At 45.9% G+C, this 27898-nt stretch overlaps 2 protein-coding genes across 3 annotated transcripts; one reads left to right on the top strand and one right to left on the bottom strand.

Annotated features, from left to right (window-relative positions):
- Positions 1-44: 44 nt before the first annotated feature.
- On the bottom strand, positions 45-3211 carry FNDC4 (fibronectin type III domain containing 4). Of its 2 annotated transcripts, XM_057742069.1 has the most exons (7): positions 2828-3211; positions 2491-2635; positions 2289-2404; positions 1840-2044; positions 1275-1364; positions 823-947; positions 45-656 (listed from the first exon to the last, which is right to left on the bottom strand). In XM_057742069.1, exons 2-7 carry the CDS (start codon positions 2609-2611, stop codon positions 621-623), a joined length of 693 nt encoding a protein of 230 aa, XP_057598052.1. In that variant the 5' UTR covers positions 2612-2635; positions 2828-3211; the 3' UTR covers positions 45-620. The 2 variants fall into 2 exon arrangements, with proteins under 2 accessions (XP_057598052.1, XP_057598051.1); XM_057742068.1 differs by lacking the exon at positions 823-947.
- Positions 3212-5337: 2126 nt separating this feature from the next.
- Positions 5338-26773, top strand: GCKR (glucokinase regulator). The gene is given in 20 exon segments (XM_057743397.1): positions 5338-5397; positions 5688-5843; positions 6002-6070; positions 6721-6789; positions 7173-7245; positions 7554-7621; positions 7812-7865; positions 9302-9396; positions 11097-11202; positions 12570-12688; positions 13328-13426; positions 13659-13753; positions 14087-14166; positions 14555-14566; positions 14568-14643; positions 14843-14949; positions 15048-15131; positions 22300-22449; positions 25985-26119; positions 26600-26773. Coding segments are annotated over 20 exon segments (1881 nt in total).
- Positions 26774-27898: the final 1125 nt, after the last annotated feature.

Raw genomic sequence — 27898 nt, 5'->3', positions numbered from 1 at the left:
AGAGACAGTGGAGAAGTGTCTTCAGCATACTATACAGTCAGCTCCAGTTTGTCCAAGAATCTTTATTGGAAAAATGTCCAAGGGGTGAGATCACCAGCAGCTGGAGGGGCTGCCAGGTGAGAGGGGGAGCACCTGAGGCTCCATGGAAGACATTGGAGTAGTGCAGTGCAGCAACTGCCTCCAGGCCCAGACGGTTCCTTTTATTTGCTGGGTGAGGGGGAGTACCCACAGAAACACTCCTCTCTGAGACCCAGAGGCAAGATGTAGGGGTAGCTGGGGATGCCAAGGGTCCTGATGCAGGTGAAATGGGGCCCCACTTGGGAGCTAATGGAACAGGGTTGAACAAGTGCCTCTCCCCTGGACCTGGGGGGTGGAAGGACATATCCCATCTGATATCCACTCCCCAGGCCCAGGGGTTCAGACCCTAACAGACCTACCTTCTGGCCCTGCTCACAGTGGAAAGAGGATGAATACCAGGCCTGAGATTGTGGGAGTGTCATTACCCTCTGGGAGACTGTGAGATCCTTCAGTCTTGGGCAGATCACCATCTTGGGCTCTCCCTGACCCCATCCCCATCCCCAGGTTGTTAGTGCATCTGTCTTCTGGTTCGGTTTCTTCACTCATACGTCGATGGTATTGATAGATGGTGAGTTTTTCTGTGAAAGAAGATGGCTTTAGTCTCTAATTTCAGGAAGGTGATAGCCTCTTCCATCCCAAATTTCCATTCTCCCTCTTCTCCTGCCCCTCTGTGGCCCTTCTCCCTTTCCCTCACTGCTTCCTAAGGCAAAATCACCCTTCCCTCCCTCTCTGGCCCCACATCACCTGTCTTGTCCCCACTGGCCTTCCCTGAGGACTCTGTTCCGGTCCCTTCCCCTTCTCCTTGGGGTTATTGTTGGAGTCATTGTCCTTGATGATGTCATACTGACGGCAGAATAGCCCAATTACAGCTGAAACACAACAATACAATCTGAGCCTTGATCCTGACCTCCCCACTCACAGCCTCGAAGGGCAGGGAGAGACCCACACAGTTTCTAGAAAATCTGAGAAGAAAATCTTTGAATTTCCCCGTGCGCAAGCACCACCCTCTTCATCATCCTCTCTGGGCTCCCAACGGCCTCCTCTCCCTCTCTTCAAACTTTTCCTGCTCATCCCCCTCAACTAAACATCTCCCCACGCCATTGCTCTCACCCCCTTTTCTCCCAACAACCTTGGCCAACTCCCACCTTCACTGAGCCCCACTCAACCCCTGGCCCCCCGTCCAGCTGCTTACTCACCAGCCCACATGAGCAACACCACCACAATGATGACCACTTCCCCCGTCTGCAGTGGTCGCTCTCCATCCAGACCCTCCACTGTGATGTCACCTGAGAAGGCAGGAGACAGATCCCAGGTTATGGGGAGCAGCTAGAGAGCTATGTCTGTGCAGACAGTTAAGGATCGAGATGCCGGGGATTAGAGCCAGGGTAGATCCATCACAGCATTGCCGCTGGTAGCCCCTCTCTGGAAAGCTGTTGGTGGACAGGTGGTTAGAAACCAAAAAGCAGGAGGGCTGCAGCTCAGGTACTTACTCATGCAGGCTGCAGCTGCTGTGAACTGAGGCTGGGTAAAAGGAAGCTTAAAAGCCCTTCCCGCAAACAATTCGTTACCAGTCTGTCTATACCCGGTCCCCTGCCAACCTGCTTTCCTTCCTTTCCTGGCAGTACAATGAATTAAATCATCCTTCTATTCATCTAAGCTAGACTGCTGCTTGCTTTGGGGACGTAAACAGGAGGCCAAAGACCAGGTAAATAGCCAGAGACTCCAAAGCTTTAGGGAGTGGGGAATAATGGAGACCCTCACCTGGGCTGGAGCTGTTTGAGGGTAGCCGGTCAGAACCCTTGAGAGTTCGGAAGTGCACCCGCGGCCCTGGGGGGCTTTCTCCCCTAAGGCCGATGCTCCTGACCTGCACTGTGTAGTCACTGTCTTCAGCCAGGCCCCAGAGGGCACAGGCCCGAGTGGTGGTGTTCACCTCCCGGATCACACGTTGCCCAGGGCCATTCTGTCGCTGCGGAGATGATGAGAGAGGAGGACAGCCTCACCCTGGTCCCAGGCCACAAGGCTTAACCCAGGACTCTTGAACATCCAAGTACTTCAGGGGAGTAGGGTGAAAAGGGCAGCTTGAGCCTGGGAACCCCAGCTCGCAGATTCTCCCGTGGCTGGGAGGGGACCTGGGGTGGGGAGGGAGGTAACAGAAGGAATGTACAGAGATCCAAGGACACAGGCTGGGGCAACAGAAGGGTGATTCATACTTGCTGGGAAATGGAGTAGCCAATGACGATGTTGCCTTCTGGGACGTCCCAGGACACAGTGGCCGAGTTGGCTCTGAGGTGAGTGACTGTCACATTCACAGGAGACGGAGGCCGGTCTGCGGGTGACAGTGTGTGAACAGGTTAACAGGTTCCACCCACAGACTAGCTCTGGTTAATCCCCACCCTCTCCCCTTTTACTCACCTGCTCGTACAAAGCCCAGGTCACAACTGACCAGCAGGAGGACCGTGGGGCTTAGATATGGGGAGAGGGGCATTAGCGAAGCCATGGTCCCCACCGAGTCCGCTGGGAGGCACTGGGGCATCCGTTTGACATCCAGGCGGGGCTCCTGGAGGTGGCGGGAGTTGTCCGGGGGGGGGGGGGGTGTCAAGGACTCGCCAGAACGCACGGAGTGGGCAGCAACTCTCCCGGACTCCCTTCGGCCCACAGCAGTCCCGGAGCTCCCCCTTTCCCCGTGCCTTCCCCGCCCCCGCAACACCCCGGCGCCCCCAGTGCGCGGCTCTGCTCTGCCCACACCCACCTCCGCCGGTCCTCGCGGTCGGTCAGGCCTCTGGGGGCTGCTCGGTGCCCAGAGGGCGGCCCATCGCCCGACTCCGTGGCGCTGCCCCTACCCCATCCCGGCGCGGGCCCGGCGAGGCGGGCAGCGCAGGACCGAGCTGCGGGCAGAGGGCGGAGGCGTAGCGGGCGCGGGCCGCGGGGCTGCGGAGCCCCCCAAGCTCCCACCGGCCGCGCAGCCCGTCCGAGAGCAGGGGGCGGTGCCGGCGCGGCCCGGCGGCTGGCCTGGGTCCCCCGGGCGCGGGGCTGTGCGGCTGCCTCCGCCGGCCCCTGCAGCGAGATGTGACCGTCCCGGCGAGCCAGCCGCCGCCTTCTGCAGAGCTGGCCCCGGTCGCTCCGCCGCAGCCCGGCCGGGACGTGCGGGCCCGCCCCGCCCCGCTGGGGTTCTCGCCGCCGTCATCATCACCCCCCCAACCCGGTTCTTTCGGGGCTCCTCCCACGACCCTCTCATTGGCGGCCTCCCGGGCCCCCATCCCACCTGATCCCGGCTCCTTCTGCCGAGCCCCCGCGGGGGGGCTGGGGGTGGGGGGGGAGGGGACTCCGGGAGAGGGGGAGGGGACTCCGGGAGAGGCGCAGGTGCGAGGGTCTCGGGCACCTGGGAGGTCCCTCCCTCCCCAGTTGGAATCAGCCAAGTTGCGAGGTGGAATTCCACCTCCGGTGCGGGAGGGGACAGAGTGATGGAGATAATAGTTGTTTTGACAACCTCCTACTTGTAGACTGCGTCAGATTTTAAGTCTCTTCATTCATAATCTGTTATTGATTCGCTTCATTCTCCCATTCATTCTTTCATTTATTAGACAAATATTTGTTGAGCGTTCTCTATGTATCTGGCATGTTAATAGTTGGAGACACGGCGATTATTAAGAGTGCTGGGTTTATAGGGGAAATTTAAGGAGCGACGACCTGTTTCTTGTCTTAGCTCTGCGACTTATTGTGTGGCCTTAGACAAATAGGTTAATCTAAATCTCTTGTTTCCCGCCTGTAAACCAGAGCATCCAGAACCTCACAGGGCTGTTGTGAGGATCAAATGAGACAATATTGGGGAACGATCTTTATAAATCTTATAACACCGTGTGAATGAGAGATTATTATTAATTTGCACCAATTTGTTAGTTACTTCATTTATTCAATAAATATGTAAATCCTAAAGTTATTTCATGCTTTGGCTGAGCATGAGATCTGGAACGAGAACCTAGGTGTGAGTCCCAATTTTGTCAGCTGTGCGATCTTCAGCCAGTAACCTAACTTCTCTGAGCTTCAGTTTCATCATCTGAAAAATGAGGGTGTCAATATCATCATCTTTCTTCAAAAACAATTGAACTATAGTTGATTTACAATGTGTTAGCTTCAGGTGTACGACAAAGTGATTTTTATATACATACATACACACACACACACATATATATTCTTTTCCAGATTCTTTTCCATTATACGTTATTACAAGACAGTGAATATAGTTCCCTCTGCTATACAATAGGTCCTGTTTATCTGTTTTATATATCGTAATGTGTACCTGTTAATCCCAAACTCCTAGTTTGTCCCTCCCCCCCACCTTTCCCCCTTGGTAACCATAAGTTTGTTTTCTATGTCTGTGAGTCTATTTCTATTTTGTAAGTTCATTTGTATCACTTTTTTAGATTCCACATGTAAGTGATATTGTGTGATATCTCTGTCTCTGTCTGACTTACTTCACTTAGTATGATAATCTCTAGGTGCGAATGGCATTATTTCATTCTTTTTAATATCATCTTCTTAATGTATCCAATGAGATACTGTATGTGAAAAGTGCATTGCTCAGTGTAAATAAATGTTGGCTAAACTTGTATTTAGGGCAGATACTTTGGTTTCTAACGTTCATTGCAGTATTTCTATTTCTGTGGCATTTTACCCTGTAACATCCAGTTCAGTGTGTGCACCCCTGGGGCTCTGAAGCTTCTGTTGCCTTCCTTCTGAGAGGATAGTGAAATGGGGCAAGTGGGACAGGCAGAACTGTGTGTACTGAGCATGTGATCAAGCCATGGCCCAGGTCCTCTGACCTCTGCTGACCCTGAAGACCCTGATCTCTGGCTTCCTGATACATCCTGGTTCCAGAGCACTCATGTCCAGGGATTCTCTTTGCCCCGGGCCTGGGTATTGTCCTTCCAGGCTCCAGGCCCTCCAGAGAAGAGGCCATTGTCCAAAGGGCAAGAGTAATGAACCTTGGGTCTTCCTCTTCAGGGGCAAAGCAGAGACTGGGGAGTCTGGGTGCCTGTACAGAGGACCTGGGGAGCTCCCCTAGGGTGCCCAGAGAGCTGGGGACCTAGTGGCCAGGAAAGGGGGCAGGCAGAGGTGCTCAGAGGGGTGGTGCTCAGGGTACTTGGGTTAATCATCACTGTGGCTCAGATAGGCCCTGCCAACTGGAATCAGAGTCAGTGTGACAGAAGGGGTTGTGTGGCTGCAGAGGCAGGCACAGTAGTGTGTCCACAGCGTCGGACCATGCCAGGCAGAAAATGGTTTCAGCATGTGATTGAGACCCCGGAGCCTGGCAAGTGGGAGGTGAGACCCTTTCTCCATGTTGGCCTTCTGTGCTGATTCCTAGAACCCTGTCTCATCTGGACCTCCCCTCAACCTGGGTTTCTGCTCTCCCCGTCCCCCTTCCCATCTTCCTTCCTGATCTTCTTTCCTTGATAGGCCCAGAGTACCAAGTGCAGGCTAAATGCTGTGTGTTTATGTGTATGTGTGTGTGTGTCCTAACACTGTGCCTGCTGCCACTCCCACCTCCAGTTCAGCAGGTGCGAATGAGGCTTCGGCTACCTGCCATTAACCTTGTTCCCCCTTCCCTCTAGTTGTCTGGGTATGAGGCAGCCCTGCCCGTCACAGAGAAGTCAAACCCACTGACGCGGCATCTGGACAAAGCAGATGCCGAACAGATTGTTCGATTGCTGGGGCAATGTGATGCTGAGATCTTCCAGGAGAAGGGGCAAGTCGTGGCGACGTACCAGGTGACCCAGACCCATCCCCTGGACACCGCAAATAAAGATGCCAACCCCAACCCCACCTCAGCCTCTGCCCTCTCAGGTCATGGTCTGAGAGCTCCCCCCACCTCCTCCCACCCAACCCACTGTCCTTTCGGCTGCTGATGCCTGCCTGTTGCCTCCAGCGACTCTACAGTGAGTCAACTCTGACCACCATGGTACACGTGGCTGGAAAAGTTCAGGAAGTGCTAAAGGTACCAACTCCCCATCTGCTCCCTGCTTAAACTCGTGCTTCCCTCTACTTTTTTCTTGGTCTCTGTTTTTCATTTTTACAGACGTTTGTATCCTTATTGTCATCTTATTAATGCATAGTAAGTATAATAACTATTATTGCATAATACTTTATAATTGGCCATGTACTTTCACACCCATTACCTTCACAAAAACCTGTGAAGTTGGTGTTACTGTCTCCATTTTTTTCAGATGGGAAAACAAAGACTTAAGATAGTCACAGTAGCTTGCCCAAATACACCTAGCTAATAAAAATTGCTGGATAATGATGATACTATCTATCTATCTATTTATCTATCTATATATCTATCTATCATCTCTCTATCTATCATCTATCTATCAATCATCAAAATCTATCTATCTATCATTTATAGGTGACAAAGCTGCTTTCAGTCTTTTCTGGAATAAGTAAGGGTTTGAATAAATAGCGTAGCCAGAGTTGGGGGTCAGACCGAAGTTTCTTTCTCAAATCCAAGGTTCTTTCTGCTACGCCATACTCTCTATGTTCTGTTTGCTTTGGGGATAAGAGGAGGGTTCTGTTACTGACCAAGAAGAATATGCTTCCCCCAACCTGAGCTGGGTCCTGGAGACCTAGGCATTTTTCTTTTCTCAGGAGCCTGAAGGAGGGCTGGTGGTGCTGAGTGGAGGGGGCACCTCTGGCAGGATGGCACTCCTCATGTCGGTGAGTAATCTTGATCCCAGGTTTTGCCCTCTCTACCTTCTTGGGGTGACCCTCAGGACCATAAATCTCATCATATCTAAGTTCCTAGGTGGACCCCCTCCAGCTCCGGCTCTCTTTCTTCTCCAAAGGCTAGATCTCCCCATGGAGCCCCGTTTCTTCTGAGCCCATTTGAGCCCCACCAGTCTATTGCTAATGTCTCTGCATCCCACACACCCCTAATCAGTCATCTCCAAGCAGCGTGTTTAAGTGTCAGATGCCAGGCAGTACTGGCTTAAGCACTGACCTGAGAGAATCATTATACAGCCTCTACCCTCAAGGTGCTGAAAATCCAAGAGAATTGTTCCCTCCCTATCATCACTACTTCATGTTCTCTCACTTGGCAGGTTTCCTTTAACCAGCTGATGAAAGGTCTAGGACAGAAACCTCTTTACACCTACCTCATTGCAGGAGGTGACAGGTAAGCCAAGTCGGCCTGTGAATATTTTGTTTGGCCTGTATAGTGTCTTCTAGAAACTGAATTTGAACGCTTTTAGGTGGAGATTGTGTCCAGTTTGCTTTCCACTTCACATACTTCTGTTGCCTTACTAGCCCTCGTAGGTATTTAAGTTTTCCAGCCTTGCACAGTGTTTATCACGATGCCCAACAAATAGTAGGTGCTCATTCAGTGATAGTGTTCCCTTCACTTCCTTCTCTCAAAGTCACCCTAATAAACCATAGGCTTCTGCTCCCCAAGGAGTGCCACTGACCTTGAGTCTGTCCTCTTGGGTCTGTGATGGCCTCTAGGGAGGGGATGGAAGATAGTGCCCTGGACGGGATTGAGGAACTGAAGGAGGTCTGTGTTTTCCACTGACACACAACCAGAGACCTCTGTCTGTTCCTTCTCATAGGGACATCAAAGCCCCAACATCCAGCCAAAGCCCATCCCCCCCACCCCCAACGTCCTGGCCCTGGTATCCCCACTCAGCATGTTTGTACCCTAGAATCCTCTTGGTGGCACTGCTTCACCCATCCTCCTCTCCTAGGTGGCTGCTGGGAAGAAGAGGGTGATTGTCATTGGCATTTCAGTGGTTCTCTCTGTGAGTGTGAAGACGGGCAGGGTGGGTCAATTTTACAGGAAGGCAAGCGGGTAGGAGTGGAACAGTATGGAAGATAAATTGACCAGATTTATCTAGAAAACAGAAAGGGCCTGCGTAAGAAATTTTGATTTTACTCTCACTAATTAGGATCCAGTTGTGTGAATGTGAGACAAGGGAGAAGGGATCCTCTCTCAGAATAACTGTGTACCAATCCATTCAACAACCAAAATAGATAGAATAGTCCAGGGGTCAGCAAACTATGTTGGCAGGTCAATCCAGCTGCTGCCCATTTTTGTAATTAAAGCTTTATTGGAACTCAGCCATTTGTGTTTACATGTTGTCCATAGCTACTTTGATGCTTCGACGGTAGGGTTGAGTCACTGGACAGTGATCATAGGGCCCACAAAGCCTGAAATATTTGTTTTCTGGCTCTCTACAGAAAAAGCTGACCCCGGACTAGTCCCTTGCTACGTAAAGTGTGCTGCTTACACCAGGAAAATCAGTATCACCTGGGATTTGTTAGAAATGCAGGATATCAGGCCTCCCCAGCCTGGACCTACTAAGTCTGAATCTGCATTTTAGCAAGATTCCCAGGTAGCTTGTTTGAGAAGCAATGGGCTAGATGACCCCGAATTTCCTCTCACCTTTGCAGCTTGACTCTGACTCTCAGAATTCACAGAGCAAAGAACTGGACCCCAGCAAGTGCTAGATGTGGAATGAGGCACACAAGGAGAGCAGGACATTGACCTCATGGAGCTTACAGTTTAGTTCAGTATTTTCAAACTTTTCCATGCAGAAGATTTTCTTGGAGGAACTTGTTAAAAATGTAGGTCCAGGGACTTCCCTGGTGGCGCAGTGATTAAGAATCCGCCTGCCAATGCAGGGGACACAGGTTTGATCCCTGGTCTGGGAAGATCCCACATGCTGCGGAGCAACTAAGCCTGTGCGCCACAACTACTGAAGCTTGTGTGCCTAGAGCTCAGGCTCCACAGCAAAAGAAGCCACCACAAATGAGAAGTCTGTGCACCACAACAAAGAGTAGCCCCTGCTCACTGCAACTAGAGAACGCCCATGTGCACAGCAACGAAGACCCAATGCAGCCAATAATAAATAAATTTATTTTTTAAAATGTAGGTCCAGGGAATTCCCTGGTGGTCCAGTGGTTGGAACCCTGCTCTTCCACTTCCAGGGGCCTGGATTCAGTCCCTGGTTGGGGAACTAATATCCTGCAAGCTGCACGGCATGGCAAAAAAATAATAATAATAATTTTTAAAAATGTGGGTCCACGGGCTCTCTCCTTCAAAATCAGATCCAGTAGATTTTAACTGGGCCCAGGAATCTGCATTTAAACAAGCATTTGGGGGGATTCTGATGCACCTCAGGCAGCACGAGAGTAACCCCCCTCATCGTGCCCTCCTCTCTCTCCCTACCACAAGGCTTCCTTTGTGGCAGGCCAGATGGACTGCTGCACATATAACCCAGGTGTCCTTTTGCCAGTCCTGGTTGGTTTCAACCCAGTGAGCATGGCCAGGTGAGCCTTCTGTAATGAAAGGTCATAACTGGCCAGACCCCTGGCAGAGGCTGGGAGGGAACCTGTGAAAATCTACAAGACAATCACAGAGGAGAGGGCAGGGTAAGTGTGGTTTTGTTCGTCAGATCAGAATATTAAAGTAAATATAGGGGGTTCCTAAGCTTATGAGGTTTTTTTTGGTTGGTTGGTTGGTTGGTTTTCTTATTCTCTCATTTCAGAAAGGATTGAAGGCAGCTGTAAGAAAGCATACATTTAAAGCAGGGAGTGAAGAGGAGAGGAAAACATGGGTCAGAGGATAGAATGGGCTCAGGAAAATGCATGCCACAAAGATCTGTACTTTCGCCTGATGTGGGCCCCAAGCATCTTTTCAAAGAAGGAGTAGTGGGCGCTGACCGGCCTCCTAGTCTCCTTTGCCTAGCTCCCGTATTTTAGGTCCTCCCTCCTCATTCCAGAAGCCCCTTGAGTCCCCTCTGGCTACTCACATCTCCCACCCTGTTCCCCTTTCTTGAGACCCCTGTGCCTCCAAATCACCTCCATCTTATTCTCTGTCTAAATGGCCACTTTGATCTCAAAGAAGGCCAGCACATATTTAAAAAAATTTTTTATTGGAGTATAGTTGATTTGCAATGTTGGGCTTTAATGCCCAGCGTATTAAACCAATAATGCTCAGGTGTGATTCTGTGGGTGCACTGCCTTGGGAGTGTTGAAAAAAATAAGGAAGATTCTCGTATGAGAGGTCTAATGTTGTAGGTTTGGGGTAAGGCCCTGAAATATCTAATTTTTGGAAGCATCATTGGAGATTCTGATGCACATCCAAGCTGGGGAAACTCTGCTAAATAAACCATTGGAGGGGACCTCCTGTCACTGGAGGTATTTCAGCGAAGGCTTGTTGATTACTCAAGAGCAGCTTTGTGTATTTAGTGGTGGTCTAGGGGAGAGGGACAGCTGAGTTGTGAGAGACTTTTTCAACTCCCAGATTCCAGGTACATAGTGTAATTCATATGAAGGCATAAATGATCTCTTTTAATGGAGGACTTTCCTCACCAAAAATGTATCTGCTGCAGGGGATGCTAATTTCAGGCACTGTGACTAAGAGAAATGAAGGATTTCAAACAATGTAGGCGTGGAGATCTTCCAGTTGTTCCTTAAATCAGTGGCTCCCAAACTTGGCTGATCTTTAGAGTCGTCTGGGAAGCTTTTTAAAAATCCAGATTTAGGGGCTCCAGTCCAGAACTATTGAAGCAGACTCTCAGGGTGCGTGTGGAAACCAGAAATGGGTAGTTATAAAAAAGAAGAAAAAACAAAACAAAACCAAAAACCTTCCCCAGGTGATTTTGATGACCAGCCAAGTCTGGGAATCTCAGTTTTCAACCACACAATAAACACTGTCTCCTCCCTCTGCAGAGGAGACATGGCAATAGGACCTGTGCAAGCACCAGGACACAAGAAATTTCTGGTCTCAGGCTAGAACCTTATACTTGAATGTTGGCTTTGCTCTGGGCTTAAACTGCTGAATGTTTTATTAACTTTCATCCTTGGGGTTCAGAGACACAGTGCCCCTATGAGCATCAAAGCACATCTCTCTAGGAAATTGCTGACCTCTGACCCTAATCCCCATATAGTCTTTGATCCCGACTCTCTGAGGCCCTTCCTTTAGATCCTCACAGATGATCCCCGCTTTGTCTCTCTTTGGGCCCCAGAAATGACCCCATTGAAGACTGGAGTTCAGCATTCCGACAAATAGCAGAGCGCATGCCGAAATGGCAAGAGAATCAGGAAGCTTTTGTGCTCAACCCTGCAACTGGGGTGAGATCCACCTCCACCCCTACCCCTCGCCCCCACCTCAGGCTGGCTTGCCACTTAGGGTCTCTGATTTTAGGTTTTGTTACATCTTGTCTAAATTCCTGGTGCTGCATATCTACTAAAATGTTATAAACCAAATCCTATTTTCTCATTTAGTTTTCCACCTTAAGATGTTTTTTTCCATTCTGATCCTGTCTTTTAAATCAGTAATCATTAAACACCTAAACTGTCTAGGGCAATTTCTATTTAAAGAAGCTCTTTTGCATCTGTGTGTAGAAAGTATTGCTTTGTGTCTCTTTTATATGTTTAAATTTCAAGTATGGGCTTTTAAAAGAAATGGGATGCAGTTTCATTCTTCTGCCTTTCTAAAACTCTCCCAAACTGGCGTGGGCCTTCTAAGCCTCCGGTGCTCCTGCTCCTTTTTTCTCTGGATTGTTGCTGCATCTCACTGGCATCATCTGCTCTTCCTTTGACCTGACAAGGGCCTTAACCAAATCCCTGCCCTGCCCCTCTCTGCCAGGCATGAGCACATCTGTGACATTCTCCTTAATCTTCCTTTTGCGAGATAGGAAGGCAGGAATTCCATATTACACATGAGTTCTGTAGCTTTCATCTCCCAGATGCTCGCTCATCTCTTCTCCTCTCCGCAATTATTTATTTTTAATCTCCTTTTCTCAGACATTGCTTTTATCATTCTTTTTGCCGTAATCTCTTTGTTTGGTGTGTCATGTTACATATCTATACCGTTGCAATCAATGGCTGCTTCATTGGTCTGTCCAAAGAACACGAAATGTGGCGTTTAGATTAAAAAACTGCTATTTAAAAAGTGGGGAATGGGGATTTCCCTGGCGGTCCAGTGGTTAAGACACTACACTCCCAATGCAGGGGGCCCAGGTTGATCCCTGGTCAGGGAGCTAGATCCTGCATGCTGCAACTAAGACCCAGCACAGCCAAATAAATAAAAATATATTTCTTTAAAAAAAGACACTGAATTGAGAAAATTTTTTTTAAAAAAAGAAAAAAAAAAGTGGGGGAAGGAGGAGGGAGAAAGTCCTCAGGAAACACAAACAAAACAGCTCTCTGTAAAACACTTATCCCCAGCTAACAGGACACTCAATTACTCTGGCTTCCTCTCCAGAGTCCTGAATGTACCATAGGAATGAACAGAGGTGGCCCTTTCTCTCTCTCTTCTCTTCTCTCAGTTAAGCCCTCAACCCAGCATTCCTCCTCACGGCACCCTGGGGGCCACCAGTCCTACAAATGCCTGCCCAGTAGCCACTAACCAAATTGCATGCACAGTGGTCACTAACTAGTAAACTCGAGGACCCTCCTTCCTCTCCTGATTTATCCTGGGTGTCATCACTCCTCAGCCTGAGGGCCTCAGTGGCTGCTCCCAGATGAAAGGTGGAAGCGCCACCAAGATCCTTCTGGAAACCCTGTTATTGGTAGCTCACAAGACTGTGGACTGGGGCATTGCAGCATCTCCGAGGTAGGGAGGATCTGGGCCAGAGAGAGATCAGAGTCCGGCAGTGGGTGGGAGGGTGCAGGCAGGGGAATGGCAGATCTGGATCTGGAGACTGGGCTGGTAGCAGCAAGACTGAGGCCCTGCGGTTCCTTCCTTGGGAGAGGAACTGGCAGGCGGACGCTGCTGTTCCCATCACACAGCCACAAAGTCTGGCTTATTTCCAATGGACCCTAGATTCCTCAGGTCCAGACCTGATCCCTATGCTCACCTGGGACATCTAAAGCTAACCTAACTTCCGAGAGTCTTTGATGTGGGGATGGTCCAGGCCATGCAGGGTAGAGGTCATCCTGCTGTGGGCCTGCTTCTCTCGCCAGGGCCTCTCGCCTAGGTTCCACATCTCTCACTCACCTCCTCATCAACTCTCTGATCCCATCCTCGTCCCAATGCTCTGGATGCCCTATTTCTTTCTCTGCTGTTTAGTCTTCTGCTCGCTGAAGCCCTCTCTGTCCTCTGTGAATGCAGTCTGGCTCTACTTATTGCACCTCTACCAGGGACCAGCTGAACTTAGTTTCAAGGGGATTGTGCCTTCCCCAGGGCGGGAGGGACCCAGGCTATATGAGAGGGTACTGGGCCCACCCTGGGAGTCGGTGGCCTTTCTCCCAGGTGTCTTCTGGAAACCTTGTGGACATTTGAGCGGGCTCCTCAGGTGACCTATAGTCAAAGCCCCAAGATTGCCGCCCTGATGAAGTAAGTCAGCAGCAGGTGTCTAGCCGTGTGTTTGGAGGGGGGAAGCGGCCTAGATGGGAATGTCCTGAGAGCAGGGGAGACTCCACATGTTAACATGGGGAGGGTAGTGGGTCTGTCTGTTGGAGGGTCAGGGTAGCCTTCTGATTTGTCTACTCCTGTGCTCTTCCACGTGTATCTTTCTCTGATCTCTGGGCTTTTTTTCACTGTGATCTCTCCTCTCACGTCCTGACCGCTGACCCATCTTTAGCCTAGAGAAAAAAGGCCGCGTGTACGTGGTTGGCTGGCAGCCCCTGGGCATCATTGCCATCGTGGATGGTGTAGAGTACACCCACACCTTTGGTGCTGGTGGGACCCCTGTCCTTCCTGATTCCTCCTGGAACCAATTGGTCTGCTACCCAAATTCTCTCCTATTCCCAACCCATGGGGGCGCCTCATTTAATGTCCATCCTGCCCTATCAAGATTGGCATTTTAGTCAAATGCTCCTTTGAACCCCCACGCACTCCTTGATCCTTAGGCTCCCGGCCCCGTGCTTAGCTATGGCCTCGCACGTGTGTTACTCCTCACCCTGCACCCCCCTTGCCACTTTCCTCCCAGCCCCATTGACACCTCCCCAAGCCTAGAACCTGCCTCTCCTATGGAGCCCATCACTCCTCTCTCCCTGTCCTTAACCTTCCCGGATTTCTGAGCTGTCCAAGGCTTTCTCATTGGTGATCACAGTGACGTGTTTAACCAGAGGGCTGAGCTCATCAACCAGGTGGGAAGGTGGTGGGACTTGGGGAAGTTGTGAAGATAACTGGTGAGCAGAGGGTGGGAGAAAAGAGGAAGGTGGGAATAGGTAGGGGAGTACAACGGGATTCTCTTTTCGAAAAGGGAATACGGGTTAAAGGTCATGAGGCTTTGGGGGCAGCACAGGGACAGTGTGGAAAGCTCTGGATTCACCCCCCAAACCTGGCTCCGGTCCAGTGCTCTTCCAGCAGCATGCTGTGTCATCTTGGGCAAAATACTTTACCTCTTTGAATCTTGGGTTTTACATCTGTAGACAAAAGCTCTGTATTAGATATCCACTAAGGGTCTCTTTGGTCTCCCAGTCTATGTGTTGGAGTTTTTCATGGGAAGGACTCGCTCCTCTTTTTCTGTCCTAGGGTCCCCATTTCTCTCTTCTCCCAGGAAGACTTCCTGACTTCCATCCTGCCCTCCCTCACGGAAACTGACAGTGTTGTCTTCATTTTTTTACCCTGGATAGTGAGAGGGAAGATGGGAGAGGTGGGGTGAGGGCATGGAGGCAGCAGAGTGACTCAGAGGAACTATCGTTTTTCTGGGTTTTAGGGCATCTGCTCAGAGGGAGGGACAGGAGTGTGTGTCCTGATTGGGCCCCAGGCGAGGAGATAGAACAGCTGAACAGCCAGCCTTACCACTCCAATGCTCTCCCCCTCTCCTAGATAACCTTATGGAGGTGCAGACGCTGGAGGAGCAGGTGAAAGAGAAGACCTCCAACATCCAGGCCTTGGCACACAGCACTGTGGGGCAGTCCTTGCCGGTGAGGGTCCAGCCTTGAGGAGGGGACTCTGGGCGGCAGTTACAGCCAGGCCTTCCTGGAGATGCCACTCCTGCTCCTCTCTCTCTCTTCCGCTACAGACCCCTCTGAAGAAGCTCTTTCCCTCCATCATAAGCATCACATGGCCACTGCTTTTCTCCTAGTATGAAGGGAACTTCATTCAGGTATGGGATATGAGGAGGTAATGTTCGCAGTGAGAGGCATAGGGGAGGAGGGACTCCAAGAATTAGAAAACCCAGGGCTGGAGGGTAGAAAGCTTTGTCGGACTTCCACAAAGACAGCTGGACAGGTTGTTGTGCTGCCAGGTCGCTAGTCAGAGTTCCCAAGTCGATGGGCTACTGCAGGCAGTTCTCTTGAGAAATATGCAAAAATACAGGATAGGCCGCCAATCGCCTGACAGACACTCATTTGACCTTTTTCATAGGTTAATTGTCGATACTATAGTCATTCGCACTATCCAAAAGCCCTTGAGACATATTTTTTTGCAAGTTGTCCTATGCTGAGTTCACTGCAGATAATAGTACACTGATAGAGTCCCTGCTTATTAATGAAATTATGACCCAGTGTCAGCATTGCTAATAATCACTTTGGGTGCCCTTTGCAGTTTAGAGTTTGGAGTGGGCAGCAGGACATCTGGATGCCAGTTCAGTTCTGTTTTGTGGCCCAAGAAAGAAAGCAGTGACACATATCTCTGGTCCTCAGTTTTCTCACGCAGCACCCCTCCATCCTCCGTGGGGCAGAACCAGGTCCCTGAAGGGTTGCCCTGGAGAGATGTGGTCTCATCCATTATTCAAACCACTTCCTCCAGGAAGCTTCCCAACTTGACCAGACAACAGCTGCCATGCTCCTCACCTGCCCTCAGAACTCAGTGGAAGCCCCTGACCCCCTGAACAGGGGATTCACAATCCTTTCAATGTATATCTTTGTCTTCCCTTCTAAATGGTGTTCACTGGTTATATCCCTACTTCTCTTGGCATACTTTCCACATTCATTGTCGTCTTTGAGATCTCACATCTTTTAAGAAGTCTTTTCCAACAAAACCCACATCATCTAGACCCCTCCTTTATGTTATATACCACTTCACATTTACAGGTTCCATTGTATAGACATAATACCCAATACACAGAGGCCTTTGCACTTTACAAAATATTTCATGTATATTATCTCAGTTCTCTTAACAATCTCCTAAGGGATGTATGTTTAGTGTCCCCATTTCCCAGATGAGGAAGCTGAAATTAAGAGATTAAGGGATTGTAACCATGACCAACAGCTAAAATGGGAGTCAGAATTTGAATCCAGGTTTTGTGACTCTAAATCCATGGTTTATTTCACCATACAGTACAAATGTCAACCATATTCCTGAGTTGAGCCAGACTCTTTTATTCATTTCTTCAACAATTATTTTTAGAGTACCTGTCACATGTCAGGTACTATCCCAGGGATAGGGGATATAGTAGGAAATGATAACCTGTGATATTTTAAAGAACTGTATTTTTAAAGAATATTGTAATTATAATAGCAATACATTTTTTTAATTGTCAAAACTTTAGAAAATATAGAAATCAAAAAAAGGAAAAAAGTCATCCATAATCTACCTTCTTCTGAAAAAAACCACTCAGACAAATTTTGGAGAATGTCCCTCTACTTTTTTATGCATACGTAAATATATTTATATAAAAATAGGATCATACTTGACATGCTGTTTTTAACTTGCTTCTCCTTATATAAAATTATGAACACCTTTCTGTACTAATATATCTACATCATCATTATTAATGTCATGTATTCCACAGTATGGATGGACCATAATTTGCTTACTCTAACCCCAATTGTCAGACATAATAGTTTCAATATTATGGCTTTTATTAAAATGCTGCACACACACAAACAAAAAACAAGAAAAAAAAAATGCTGCACAGAATATCCTTATACACATGTTCAACTCTCTCGTTAGGATAAACCTCCGAAAGTGGAATCACTGTCAAAGCGTGTTTAAAATGTTAAGGCTTTTTGATGCATATGATTACCTCCAGAGAGATTTATAAATAAAGTGTAACAGTGGTTGTTCCCCCACAACCTTAAAATACTGGATAATATTGTCCTTTTTAATCTTCACTAATCAGCAAAGGGAAAAAAGGAAAACAAAATGAAAGGCATTTCAGTGTTAATTTATATTTAATTACCATGGAGATTGGCTCCTTAAAGATATGTATTCGCCACTGAATTTTTTTCTTTATTGTACTACTTCATATATTTGGGCACATTCACCCATTCTCTTTTAGGGTATTTTTTTCTTACTGATTTATAAAAGGGAGTGTATCTAGCAAGGACAGTAGCCTTCTTTTCCTGTTCCATATTTTCCCCCAGTTTGTTATTTTTAATTTCTATGTTTTTGAAGTAGAGACATTTTATTTACATTTTTTACATAGTCAAACCTATAAATCTTTGTGTGTGTATGTGTGTTTATGCAGTTTTTGTCTTTTGCTTGATTCCGGTTTTTATCTTTTTAAATGTGCTGAAATTGCTTGAAATAAGGAGCCTTCTTTTAGAGCTTATAAATATTTAGTTGTAGAAATATTTTTGATGTAAACTCCACCCACACTTTTATTTTGAAAAATTTCAAATCTGCAGAAAAATTGCAAGAATAGTATTGATACAATGAATACCCATATGCTTTTGGTTAGATTCACTGCTTATTAACATTTTGCCACATCTGCTTCATCTCTCTTTTCCCCTGAATCATTCAAAAGGTAATTGCAGTTAAGATATTTGACACAGATTGCTATGTTCCCTAAGAACAAAGGGCATTTGTTTACATAATTACAATATAATTATCACACTTGAGAAAATGACAATTAATACAACACTATTATCTCATATACAGACTATATTCAAATTTCCCCAATTATTCCTGTATTGTTTTTATCTTCCAAGATCCAGGATGTGGTCAAAGATAATGAGCTGCATTTTGTTATCGTGTTTCTTTAGTTTCCTTTAATCTGGCTGAGTTCCTCAGTCGTTTTTTGATGTCTTTCATCAAAACACTGATATTTGAGAAGTCTAGACCAATTGTTTCGCAGAATGTGCCTCGTTTTTGATTTGCCTGATTGATTCTTCATTATATTCACGTTAAATTGGGGGCAGGAGTCCTGCACAGATGCGGCTGTGGCTTTATCAGTGTATCACATGAGGAGGCTCCTGATATGTTTGTCCCTTTACTGGTGATGCTATGTTTGATCATTTGGTCAAGGTGGTGTCTGTTAGATTTCTTTGTATCTTATTCCTCAGCAATCTTTCACCCATGGTTTTAGCATCTGCTAATGATTCTTGGTTGAATCAATTATTACTGTTTTGGTTTTAAAATGGTGATTTTCTATTTCTATCCTTCTGTCTACATTTATTAGTTGGCATTCTTCTGTAAAGAGAATCTTTCTTCTCTCCTCACCTTATCTACGTGTGTTTATTATTGATACGGACTCATGAATTTTTGTTGTTGTTGTTAAGTGTGTTTTAATCCATTCCTGTCATTCATTTTAATACTCAAAATAAGAACTCATTTAAGCTGGCCCTCCTATTTTCGTGGCGTATCTAATCCGCATTAGCGTTTGAACACTCTGCTGTTTCCTTTTGCAAAAGAAATTTTTTTCCTGTTCTCTTATGCAATATATATACTCTTTCGTGCCTTGCCTTTTTGCTTAAGATATACTGAAAATCACTCCCGTTTAAAAATCTCTTCTTCATTATTTACTTCTGTGTGTGTGTGCGCGCGCGCACGCGTGTGTGTGTGTACCCAGTCATGTCCTATATAGAAGCACAAAAATGTTTGCCCAGGTTCCCCTTATACTTTCCCTGGTTCCAGCCCTGGAATCAATCATTTTCCAAGGAACCCTGGTTGTTAGTGGAGATTGGTATTTAGAAAGCTAGGTGCTAGGTATGTTCACTGCTACTGGTTTGTTTTGCCTCTAAGCTCTTTCAGTAGAAAGAACAAGGATATATATATAAATATATATATTTATAAATATATATATGTATTTACACACACACACACACATACTCTTCTCCAACATCATCAGTATATTTACCCACTTGTTCAGTCCTACAGTAAATACCAAACAGTTTTGGAATTGCTACCGTAATACGACTGTCATCAACAAACTTACCAAGTGGTCAAGATTTTTGCAGTTTCTTTTTGTCCTTTGATCACATCCCACTAGATATAGCGTTCGAGTCATTTTTATTAAATGTTTTCTTTCTCTCTGTGGTTTTGTTATTAATGTGATATATAGTTAGGTTCATTTATTTTCATTTGTTTTCAATTTTAGATTTTTTTCAGTTTTTGATCTAATTTTATCTTTTGAATATGTATATGTAAAACATAACATGGTTTAAAAGTCAGAACTGTATAAAAAGATGTCCTATTTCCTTCTCTATTCCTTTCATCCCATTCCCACTCATCCATGCAAGTAACCAGTTTCATTAGTGACTGACTTATCCTCCTGTGTTTCTTTTCACAAAAAAAAGTATGTGTGTGCATGTATGCTTTGCACTTCTTTCTTATACAAGAAGCAGCATACTATATACACTCTTTTGTGCTTTAACAAGATATCCTGAAAATAACCACACTTCAGTTTATAGAACTCTTTTTTAAAAAACTTTTTTTTTTTTAATTTTAAACATTTTTAAAAAGTGCTTTTATTTTTTGGTCGCATTGCAAGGCTTATGGGATCTTAGTTCCCCAACCAGGGATCGAACCGGGCCCTTGGCAGTGAAAGCACAGAGTCCTAACCACTGGATCGCCTATAGAGCTCTTCCTCGTTATTACTCACATTTGGGTGTACTCATACAAGTGCAAGGGTTATTCAGGCAGTCTCTTATGTAGGGTATCTGAACTGTGTGTTCATGTAAATACAGGAAATATACTCATTTTCTAATGGTATTGTGGTCTTGATGATTCCTTGATTTTGAGTTCTTTATAAATTAGAATTTATAATTAGTCCTTTATTTCTGCTATACAGTGGACAATTGAACAAGGCAGGGCTTAGGGGCACGATCCTCTGCACAGTGGAAAATGGTATAACTTATAGTTGACCCTCTGTATCTATGGTTCCTCTCTATCCACATTCCTGAGATAGGATCATTATAGTACTGTAGTATTTACTATTCAAAAAATCTGCGTAGAAGTGGACCCTTGCAGTTGAAACCCATGTTGTTCAAGGGTCAGCTATATGTTATATTTTCTTTGGGTTTTAACCATGCAAAAGTCTTTGCTTTAATTTTTCTGGGTTAGAAATTATCAATTTATTTTTTATTTAATCTGGATCTAGAGGAACAGAAAACTTCCCTCACCCCACCCCCACCCCCAGATAGTAAAGGAACTCCATCTGTGTTTTCTTTTAGTACATGTTTTCTTCTAGTAAAAATGGTCTTTCTCTTGCTCTCATTTTTTAAATTGAAGTATAGTTATTTATAATGTTCTGTTAGTTTCAGGTGTACAGCAAAGGGATTAAGTTATGTACATATATATTCCTTTTCAGGTTCTTTTCCATCATAGGTTATTATAAGATACTGAATACAGTTCCCTGTGCTATACAGTAGGCCCCTTTTGTTTATCTATTTTATATATAGTAGTATGTAAATGTTAATTCCAAACTATCATTGAGTTTATTCTTGTGTATAAGGTGAGGTATGGACCCAATTTGATATTTTTCTAAATGACTATCCAGTTGTCCCAATATATATATATATAGTTAATATATATATAAAGTTCATCTTTAAAAATATATATTGATTTTAGACGCTACCTGTGTCAAATACTCAGTTCCTACGTGCACTGGTTTATTTCTGGACTTTCTGTTCTGTTCTGTTCTGTCTATTGATGTGCTGGTACCATATTGTTTAATTACAGATACTTTATGGTAAATTTAATGTCTGATGGGGTTCGTCCTCCTTCAATACTCTTCTATAGAATTGCTGCCCTTTTTCCACACGAACTTTAAAATGAACATGTCTAGCTTCAAATTATGTAAACTTTAAAATATTTTTGTGTTAATGGTAGCTAATGGTATAAATGGCTAGTGATATCAATGGTTAATGATATAACCCAGATTTGATCGATCTCTCCTCCACAGGGCAGTCTGACACGCAGCCTATAGCATGAGTACTGCGTACTGGCCAGCTTCATCCTGATTGGTCTAATTTCTGTTCTTATACTCAGTGTCTCTGTCAACCACTTGTTAAGCATTTTCAATATACCCCCTGCCAGGGGTTTGTGTGACCAGATGTTTATAGAGTTGCAGAATAAGGAGGTAGAAGTAGTAGCAGCCTGTTTCCTCAGCCTGGCTAGGACCAAGTACTTAATCCCCTCAATTCCTTTACTGGACTCCTGTTGCCCTCAAAGCTCGGTAATAGATGTTGTAAGTGCAAGATATGAGGGCCCAGGACAGGTGATAGTTATTCCCTACCATGTGTTTGTACAACCTTTCAGTTTTTATTGTGCTTTTACATCCATTGTCTCATTCATCCCAGAAATGATCGTGGCAAAGTAGGAAATGCCTTCATCACTAAATCAGAAGACTTGGATTTAGGTCCTGATTCTATGTTTCACTATCCAGTTATTTTACTTCTGACCTCTAGTTTCCCCATATGCAGAAACGGGGATAGAAAAACTCTCTTTTATAACAATGTCAAGGAGTCCACCTTGTTCCAGGGAGGAGGTAGCATTCGAAGTCAGTTTCCAAAAATGACCGAATTAGGAATGCCCCAAACCAGGAAGTCCTTTTGTGCCTGGAGCCTCTTAATTCTTAGAAGTTAAAGCGATTTTTGTTTACTTTGAAAAAAAGAAAAGAAAAAAGAAAAACCTATTTCACTGGGTTGTTATAAGGATTAAATTGAATTAATTTTGCAACAAACATGTATTGATTGGTAACCATGTGTCAGCTGTTGTCAAAAAGACCAGGGCTCTGGAGTTGAATGAGACACCATCTCTGCTCTCAAGGAGGCTTTAGTGGAATGAATCCCAAGATTTCCACTTCTCCCCTGTCTGGTACCTGAGGAACAAAAAGAAAGCTCTAGTAAGAGCAAAATCCTACCGTGGAAGGACTCAGGGAAGCTCTGTCTACCAAGGGTCAAAAACACAAATATATGAAGCCACCAGGTTTGCCTGGGATAGTGCTGGTTTACAACTACTGTCCTAACATTTAAACCCTGGGCTGGTCAAGTAAATTATATCTGCATTTTTGATCCCTAGATTCCTGTCTGATAATAAGACCCTGTTCACCCTGCTGCCCTACTGTCCCCTAATTTTTGATACCCCCATGTGTTTGCCCCATTTAGAAGTTCCAGCATCAGCTAAGCACCAAGTGGGTGCTGAATACAGAGAGTACAGGGACCCATGTGCTTCTTGGGAAGATTCTCCAAAACCGCAAGTTGGACCTCTGCCTTTGCAACTCCAAGCTCTTCTGGCATGCCCTGGCCATGCTGCAGGTAGCACACGATGGGATGGGGCTGGGTGGGGCCTGGCCTCAATGCCTAGGCTGCCATAGGAGGGCATATTTCAGAGGTATGGAGATGTGTAGGGGGAAGGGCTGACTTTTCTCCTGTGCCTCTCCTCCTCCTTCTATCAGGCCCATCTTCCCCTCTAAGAAGTATACCTGCACACATGGGTGTGTGTTTGTGAAATTATAGGCAAGATTCTTTCAGTTACACGTATGGGAGAGAAATCCAATTCATAGTGGTTTAAGCTAAACAAGGCAAATGATTGGTGTAACTGAACAGTCCCAGGGTAGCTAGATTTAGGCACTCAAAAAAATGTGCTCCAGAACTTTCAGCCCTTAGCTCTGCTTTCCTCTGTATTGTGCTCATCCTCAGGCAGGTTTTCTCTGCCAGGCCAATTTAGCAACTCTGGTGGAAGGAGAGTTTATCTGTCCCTGTGATTCCTGCAGATTCCTGGGGGAGGGTTCTCATTGGCTTGTCTTGGGTCACATGCCCATCCCTGAGCCAATCACTGTTCTCCAGGGGAAAGCACCCCTCTGCCCAGGCCTGGGTCTTCCTTTAAGCTGGCAATGGAGAAAGGGTCAGGAAGTAAGCCTCAATCAAACTGTATGGCCTGAGGATGGAGAAGCAATAATTCCCCAGAGGAAAATCAAGGTGCTGATACCAGGAGGAGGAGGAATGAATGCTGAGCAGATAGCACAAAAGATGGTCCTGAAAGTAGGGTTGCTAGATATAGCAAAGAAATATATAGGACACTAGTTAAATTTGAATTTCAGAGAAATAAAGAATAACTTTTTAGTATAAGTATATCCCACGCAATATATTTTATTTTGCATTTTATTTTATTTTATTTTAAAGCTCTTTATTGGAATATAATTGCCTTACACTCTTGTGCCAGTTTTTGAGGTACACCAAAGTAAATCAGCTGTATTTATACATATATCCCCATATCCCCTCCCTCCTGCGACTCCCTCCCACCCTCCCTATCCTGGCTCTCTAAGTCATCACCCATCATCGAGTTTATCTCCCCATGTTATGCAGCAACTTCCCACTAGGTATCTATTTTACATTTGGTAGTATATGTATGCCAATGCTACTCTCTCACTTCATCCCAGCTTCCCTTTCGCTCCCCTCCACTGCCAACCATGTGCCCTCAAGTCCGTTCTCTACATCTGCATCTTTATTCTTGCCCTGTCACTGGGTTCATCAGTACCACTTTTTTAGGTTCCGTATATGTGAGTTAGCATACGGTATTTTTTTTCTCTTTCTGGCTTACTTCACTCTGTATGACAGTCTCTAGGTCTATCCACCTCATTACAAATAACTCAATTTCATCCCTTTTTATGGCTAATATTCCATTGTATATATGTGCCACATCTTCTTTATCCATTCATCTGTTGATGGGCATTTAGGTTGCTTCCATGTCCTGGCTATTGTAAATAGTGCTGCAATGAACATTATGGTACATGTTTCTTTTTGGTTTATGGTTTTCTCTGGGTATATGCCCAGGAGTGGGATTGCTGGATCATATGGTAGTTCCATTTTTAGTTTTTTAAGGAACCTCCAGACTGTTTTCCATAGTGGCTGTACCAACTTACATTCCCACCAACAGTGCAGGAGGTTTCCCTTTTCTTCACATCCTCTCCAGCATTTATTGTTCCCATGCAATATTTGAAACATACTTAGACTAATTTTTAAAAATTATCCATCTGAAATTCCATTTAACTGGGTATCCAATATTTTTGTTTGCTCAATCTGGCAGCTACATGAAAGGCATCAATCAATGGGCATGTAATGAGCAGCCACCACGGCCCTAAAACTGCCTTCTTTTTTTTTTTTTAAAGTGAATTGTAAACTTTATTATATTTTTTAATAAATTTATTTATTTATTTATTTTATTGGCTGTGTTGGGTCTTCGTTGCTGCACATAGGCTTTCTCTTGTTGCGGCAAGTGGGGGCTACTCTTCATTGTGGTGTGAGGGCTTCTTATTGCAGTGGCCTCTCTTGTTGCAGAGCACAGGCTCTAGGCACGTGGGCTTCAGTAGTTGCGGCGCATGGGCTCAATAGTTGTGGCTCATGGGCTCTAGAGCACAGGCACAATAGTTGTGGCGCACGGGCTTAGTTGCTCTGTGGCATGTGGCATCTTCCAGGGGCAGGGATCGAACCCGTGTCCCCTGCATTGGCAGGTGGATTCTTACCCACTGCACCACCTAGGAAGTCCTAAAACTGCCTTCTTAAATGAGTAAAACCAACCAACCAACTGGGAAAAAAATCCTTTATGCTTTTCTAGTTCCTGGAGTTGGGGCGGGTTGGGGTCGCCAGAGCTATGTATGATCCATTCCAGAGTGGAATCTCATGGAGGAGAGACAAAAGCAACACTTGGAACAGAGAACAATTAAGTGTCAAATTGCATGATCCTTACTGAAGTCCAAGAGAACATCACAGAAGGTAGGGCCTATGCACTATAGCAAAACAGAAGACTTCATGGAAGAGGTGATGTTTGAGCTAGGCCTACTGGTTATGGCTCAGAGAGGTGAAGGACAGAAGGGCACTCTTGGTAGAAGGAACATTAGCCAAGGCCCAGAGCGGGGATCGGCATGATATGTGAGGGACACAGGTATGGAGTCATTTTATGGAGTCATGAAGGATTATGAGGGAGCAGGAAGGGGAGAAATTGTGGAAGATTAAAAGCCAGACAGGAATTTGGACTTGCCAAACATAGCTAGATCTGTGCTGTCCAAGATGGTAGCCACCAGTCACAAGTGGCTATTGAGCACTTGAATTGAACTGAATTCCAAATTTTATTTAAAAAGTGAAGCAGTGTAATTTTTTTTCATTAAATGCAACTTTATTCTTTTGGTAGGACTATATTTCACTTTTGCATTGAAATTCTGCACCTGAATTGAAATGTGCTGTGACTTTGAAAACTGGATTTCAAAGACATGGTACAAAAATATTGCAAAATATCTCACTAATAATTTTTAATACTGTTTACATGTTGAAATAATATTTTGGATATATTGGATGAAATAAAACACGACCAAAATTTATTTTGCCTGTTTCTTTTTTAATGCAGTACTAGAACATTTTAAATTACATACGTGACTCACATTATGTTTCTATTGGACAGTGCCGAGCTAGATAGAGAGGAGAAGCGTTGTGAAAACAATAGAAATAGATGAACAGTCTTACAGCAGCATAAAGGATGGATATGGTTAGGGAGGAAACCAGAGGGAATGAGTTCAGTTTAAGATGACCAACCTTTGGGATTGGTGGGATGAAAACGTGACCTGTTTGCATTAATTCTCCTGTTTAACCAGCCAATCAAGGCCCATCACCCAACCCTTTTACCCCAATTTTCCTATTAGGGGATTGTTAGTTTCGGATTGCCTACAGGGACGAATTCTCTACGGCTGATCTTCAAGATCCCAGCCTCCCACTCTCCCACTTCTTTCTCCTCCTTTGACCCCATTCTCAGCTCCCCTGGCCTTCTAGCCCAACACAGACCTTCCCACTTCTTCCACAGCGGTTCTCCAGACAGCCCAAGGCTTGATGCTTCAAGAGCCTCCTCCAGGTGATCCACTTCCCGCAGGTACTGTTAGATGATATTCAGACAGCTCCCATCTCCTTCCACGTCCAGGATGCACTCAAGAAGGAACAGGTATCTCATCAACTGCCAATCATTTAGCAAACACTTACTGGGTACTTACAACCTGTCAGGAACTTGGCTCAATACTTAGCTTACAAAGCTCAGTGACGCTCTGCAAGGAGCTCCTTGTTCACGGAGGAGAGGTGACTGTGACAAGTAGTCACAGAAGTGTGAAAAACGTACTACAGGGGTGCCGAAAAAGGCTCTTCAGTTTCTCCTAGGAGTGGAGTCAGGAAAGAGAGGGAGAAGGGGTCTTTGAACTGGGTCATGAACCAGGTCTTGATGAATAGGAGTTTTCTGGGTCAGGATGAAGGCTTCTCTCTGCTCGTGACCCATCTCATTCCAATTTCTGGTCTTTGAAAACTCCCTTCTATTCTTGCATCCATCCTGGTAGCTTCTGACTCCCACACCGAATGCTCTAGCTCCTCTAGGGTTCTTCCTCAGACGCCCTCACTTTCTCAGTCTTCATTTCTCCTTGCCTCTTCCCCACAGGTGATCCCCATAGCCTTGCGGAGCCTCCTATTCTGGTGCTCCATCCCTGAGGCCCGGGCACACCTGGCTGCAGCTCTCACTGTCTGTGAGGCTGTCATGAGCGCCCTCATCCAGCCAGGTCAGAAGCGCAACGCAGGACCCCCACGCCCCCCCGCCCCCAGCTGGAGACCCTAGAGCCTGCCCTGCCATGAACGGGTGTTTCTGGGTGCATGGAGGGCCAGCTTACCTCATGGGGACTTGTTGGGCCAGCAGCATGTGGTGGGGGGAGGAGAGGCCCAGTCTCCAGGAGGACCAGCTGCCCAGGGTGGGGAGACAGAATCTCTCTCCTTTGGGGAGATCTTGCTGTTCACCCAGCGGTCTCCACTTTCCCTGGCATATTCTGATTGCAGAAATAAAACCGAAAGTCTTGTTTTGAAAAGTTAACTTTTCAGACTCAGTAGATCAGAGTCAATAAATCAGAGGTGGAACAAGATGAGTGGCATGGGTTGATCCCAACAGAAGGTTTGTTTCTTTACATCTCCACCTGCCTCCCGACTCCATTTCAATGGTCACTGACCCAAACCTTATTCCAGCTTCTTTATATCCACCCATCTGCAACGTGTAGATGCACACGTGCACGCACACACGCACACTTCACTCACACAAGCAAGGAGAGATGAGAACTTAGATAATTCCAAGGAAAGAAGGAAGAGGTTGTGTTCCCATCCTAGGACACCCAGAAAATAACAATCTCAATTAGGCACGACAGGATCACTAGAATGAATGCTATATCCACACATTGGACCAGAAAGTGAGCGTTGCATCCCCTACCCAGTGTTTGTAAAGGGAACATAAGGAACTCTGGTGGTGCTGAACGCCTTTTGGTGGTAGGACCCAACACACACTGGAAACCCTAGTCTGTACGTTTTAGACCTCAGCTGTCACCTGTTTCGACAAATCAAAGCCACCCTCGCTCATCCAGACCCGCACTGGCTCTTCAGTGCCTCTGACGTGTGACCCTGGTAATAAAGAGCTGGCTCCCCCTTGTGGCCGAGAAGTACCTAGCTAATAGACACCCAGGAACTCTGGGGACAAAACCTCTCTGCAGCTCACTTGAACCTTTCAGCAGGAGGGTGACTGCTCAGGAGCCAAATAGATTTCAGTTTTTTGAGGAAAGAGTATTCAATCCTTTAAAGACATCCATAAGGGCCCTCTCTGTATCTGTGGGCCTCCAGCCTCTGTCTCAACTCTCTTCTCCTGTTCTATTGATACACCTATATTTACATTGTTACCTTAGGTCTTTAACCAATGCCCCTTTCC

This window comes from Hippopotamus amphibius, chromosome 7 (assembly GCF_030028045.1).
Source record: "Hippopotamus amphibius kiboko isolate mHipAmp2 chromosome 7, mHipAmp2.hap2, whole genome shotgun sequence".
NCBI lineage: Eukaryota > Metazoa > Chordata > Mammalia > Artiodactyla > Hippopotamidae > Hippopotamus > Hippopotamus amphibius.
This window is presented reverse-complemented; position numbering and strand designations above follow the sequence as displayed.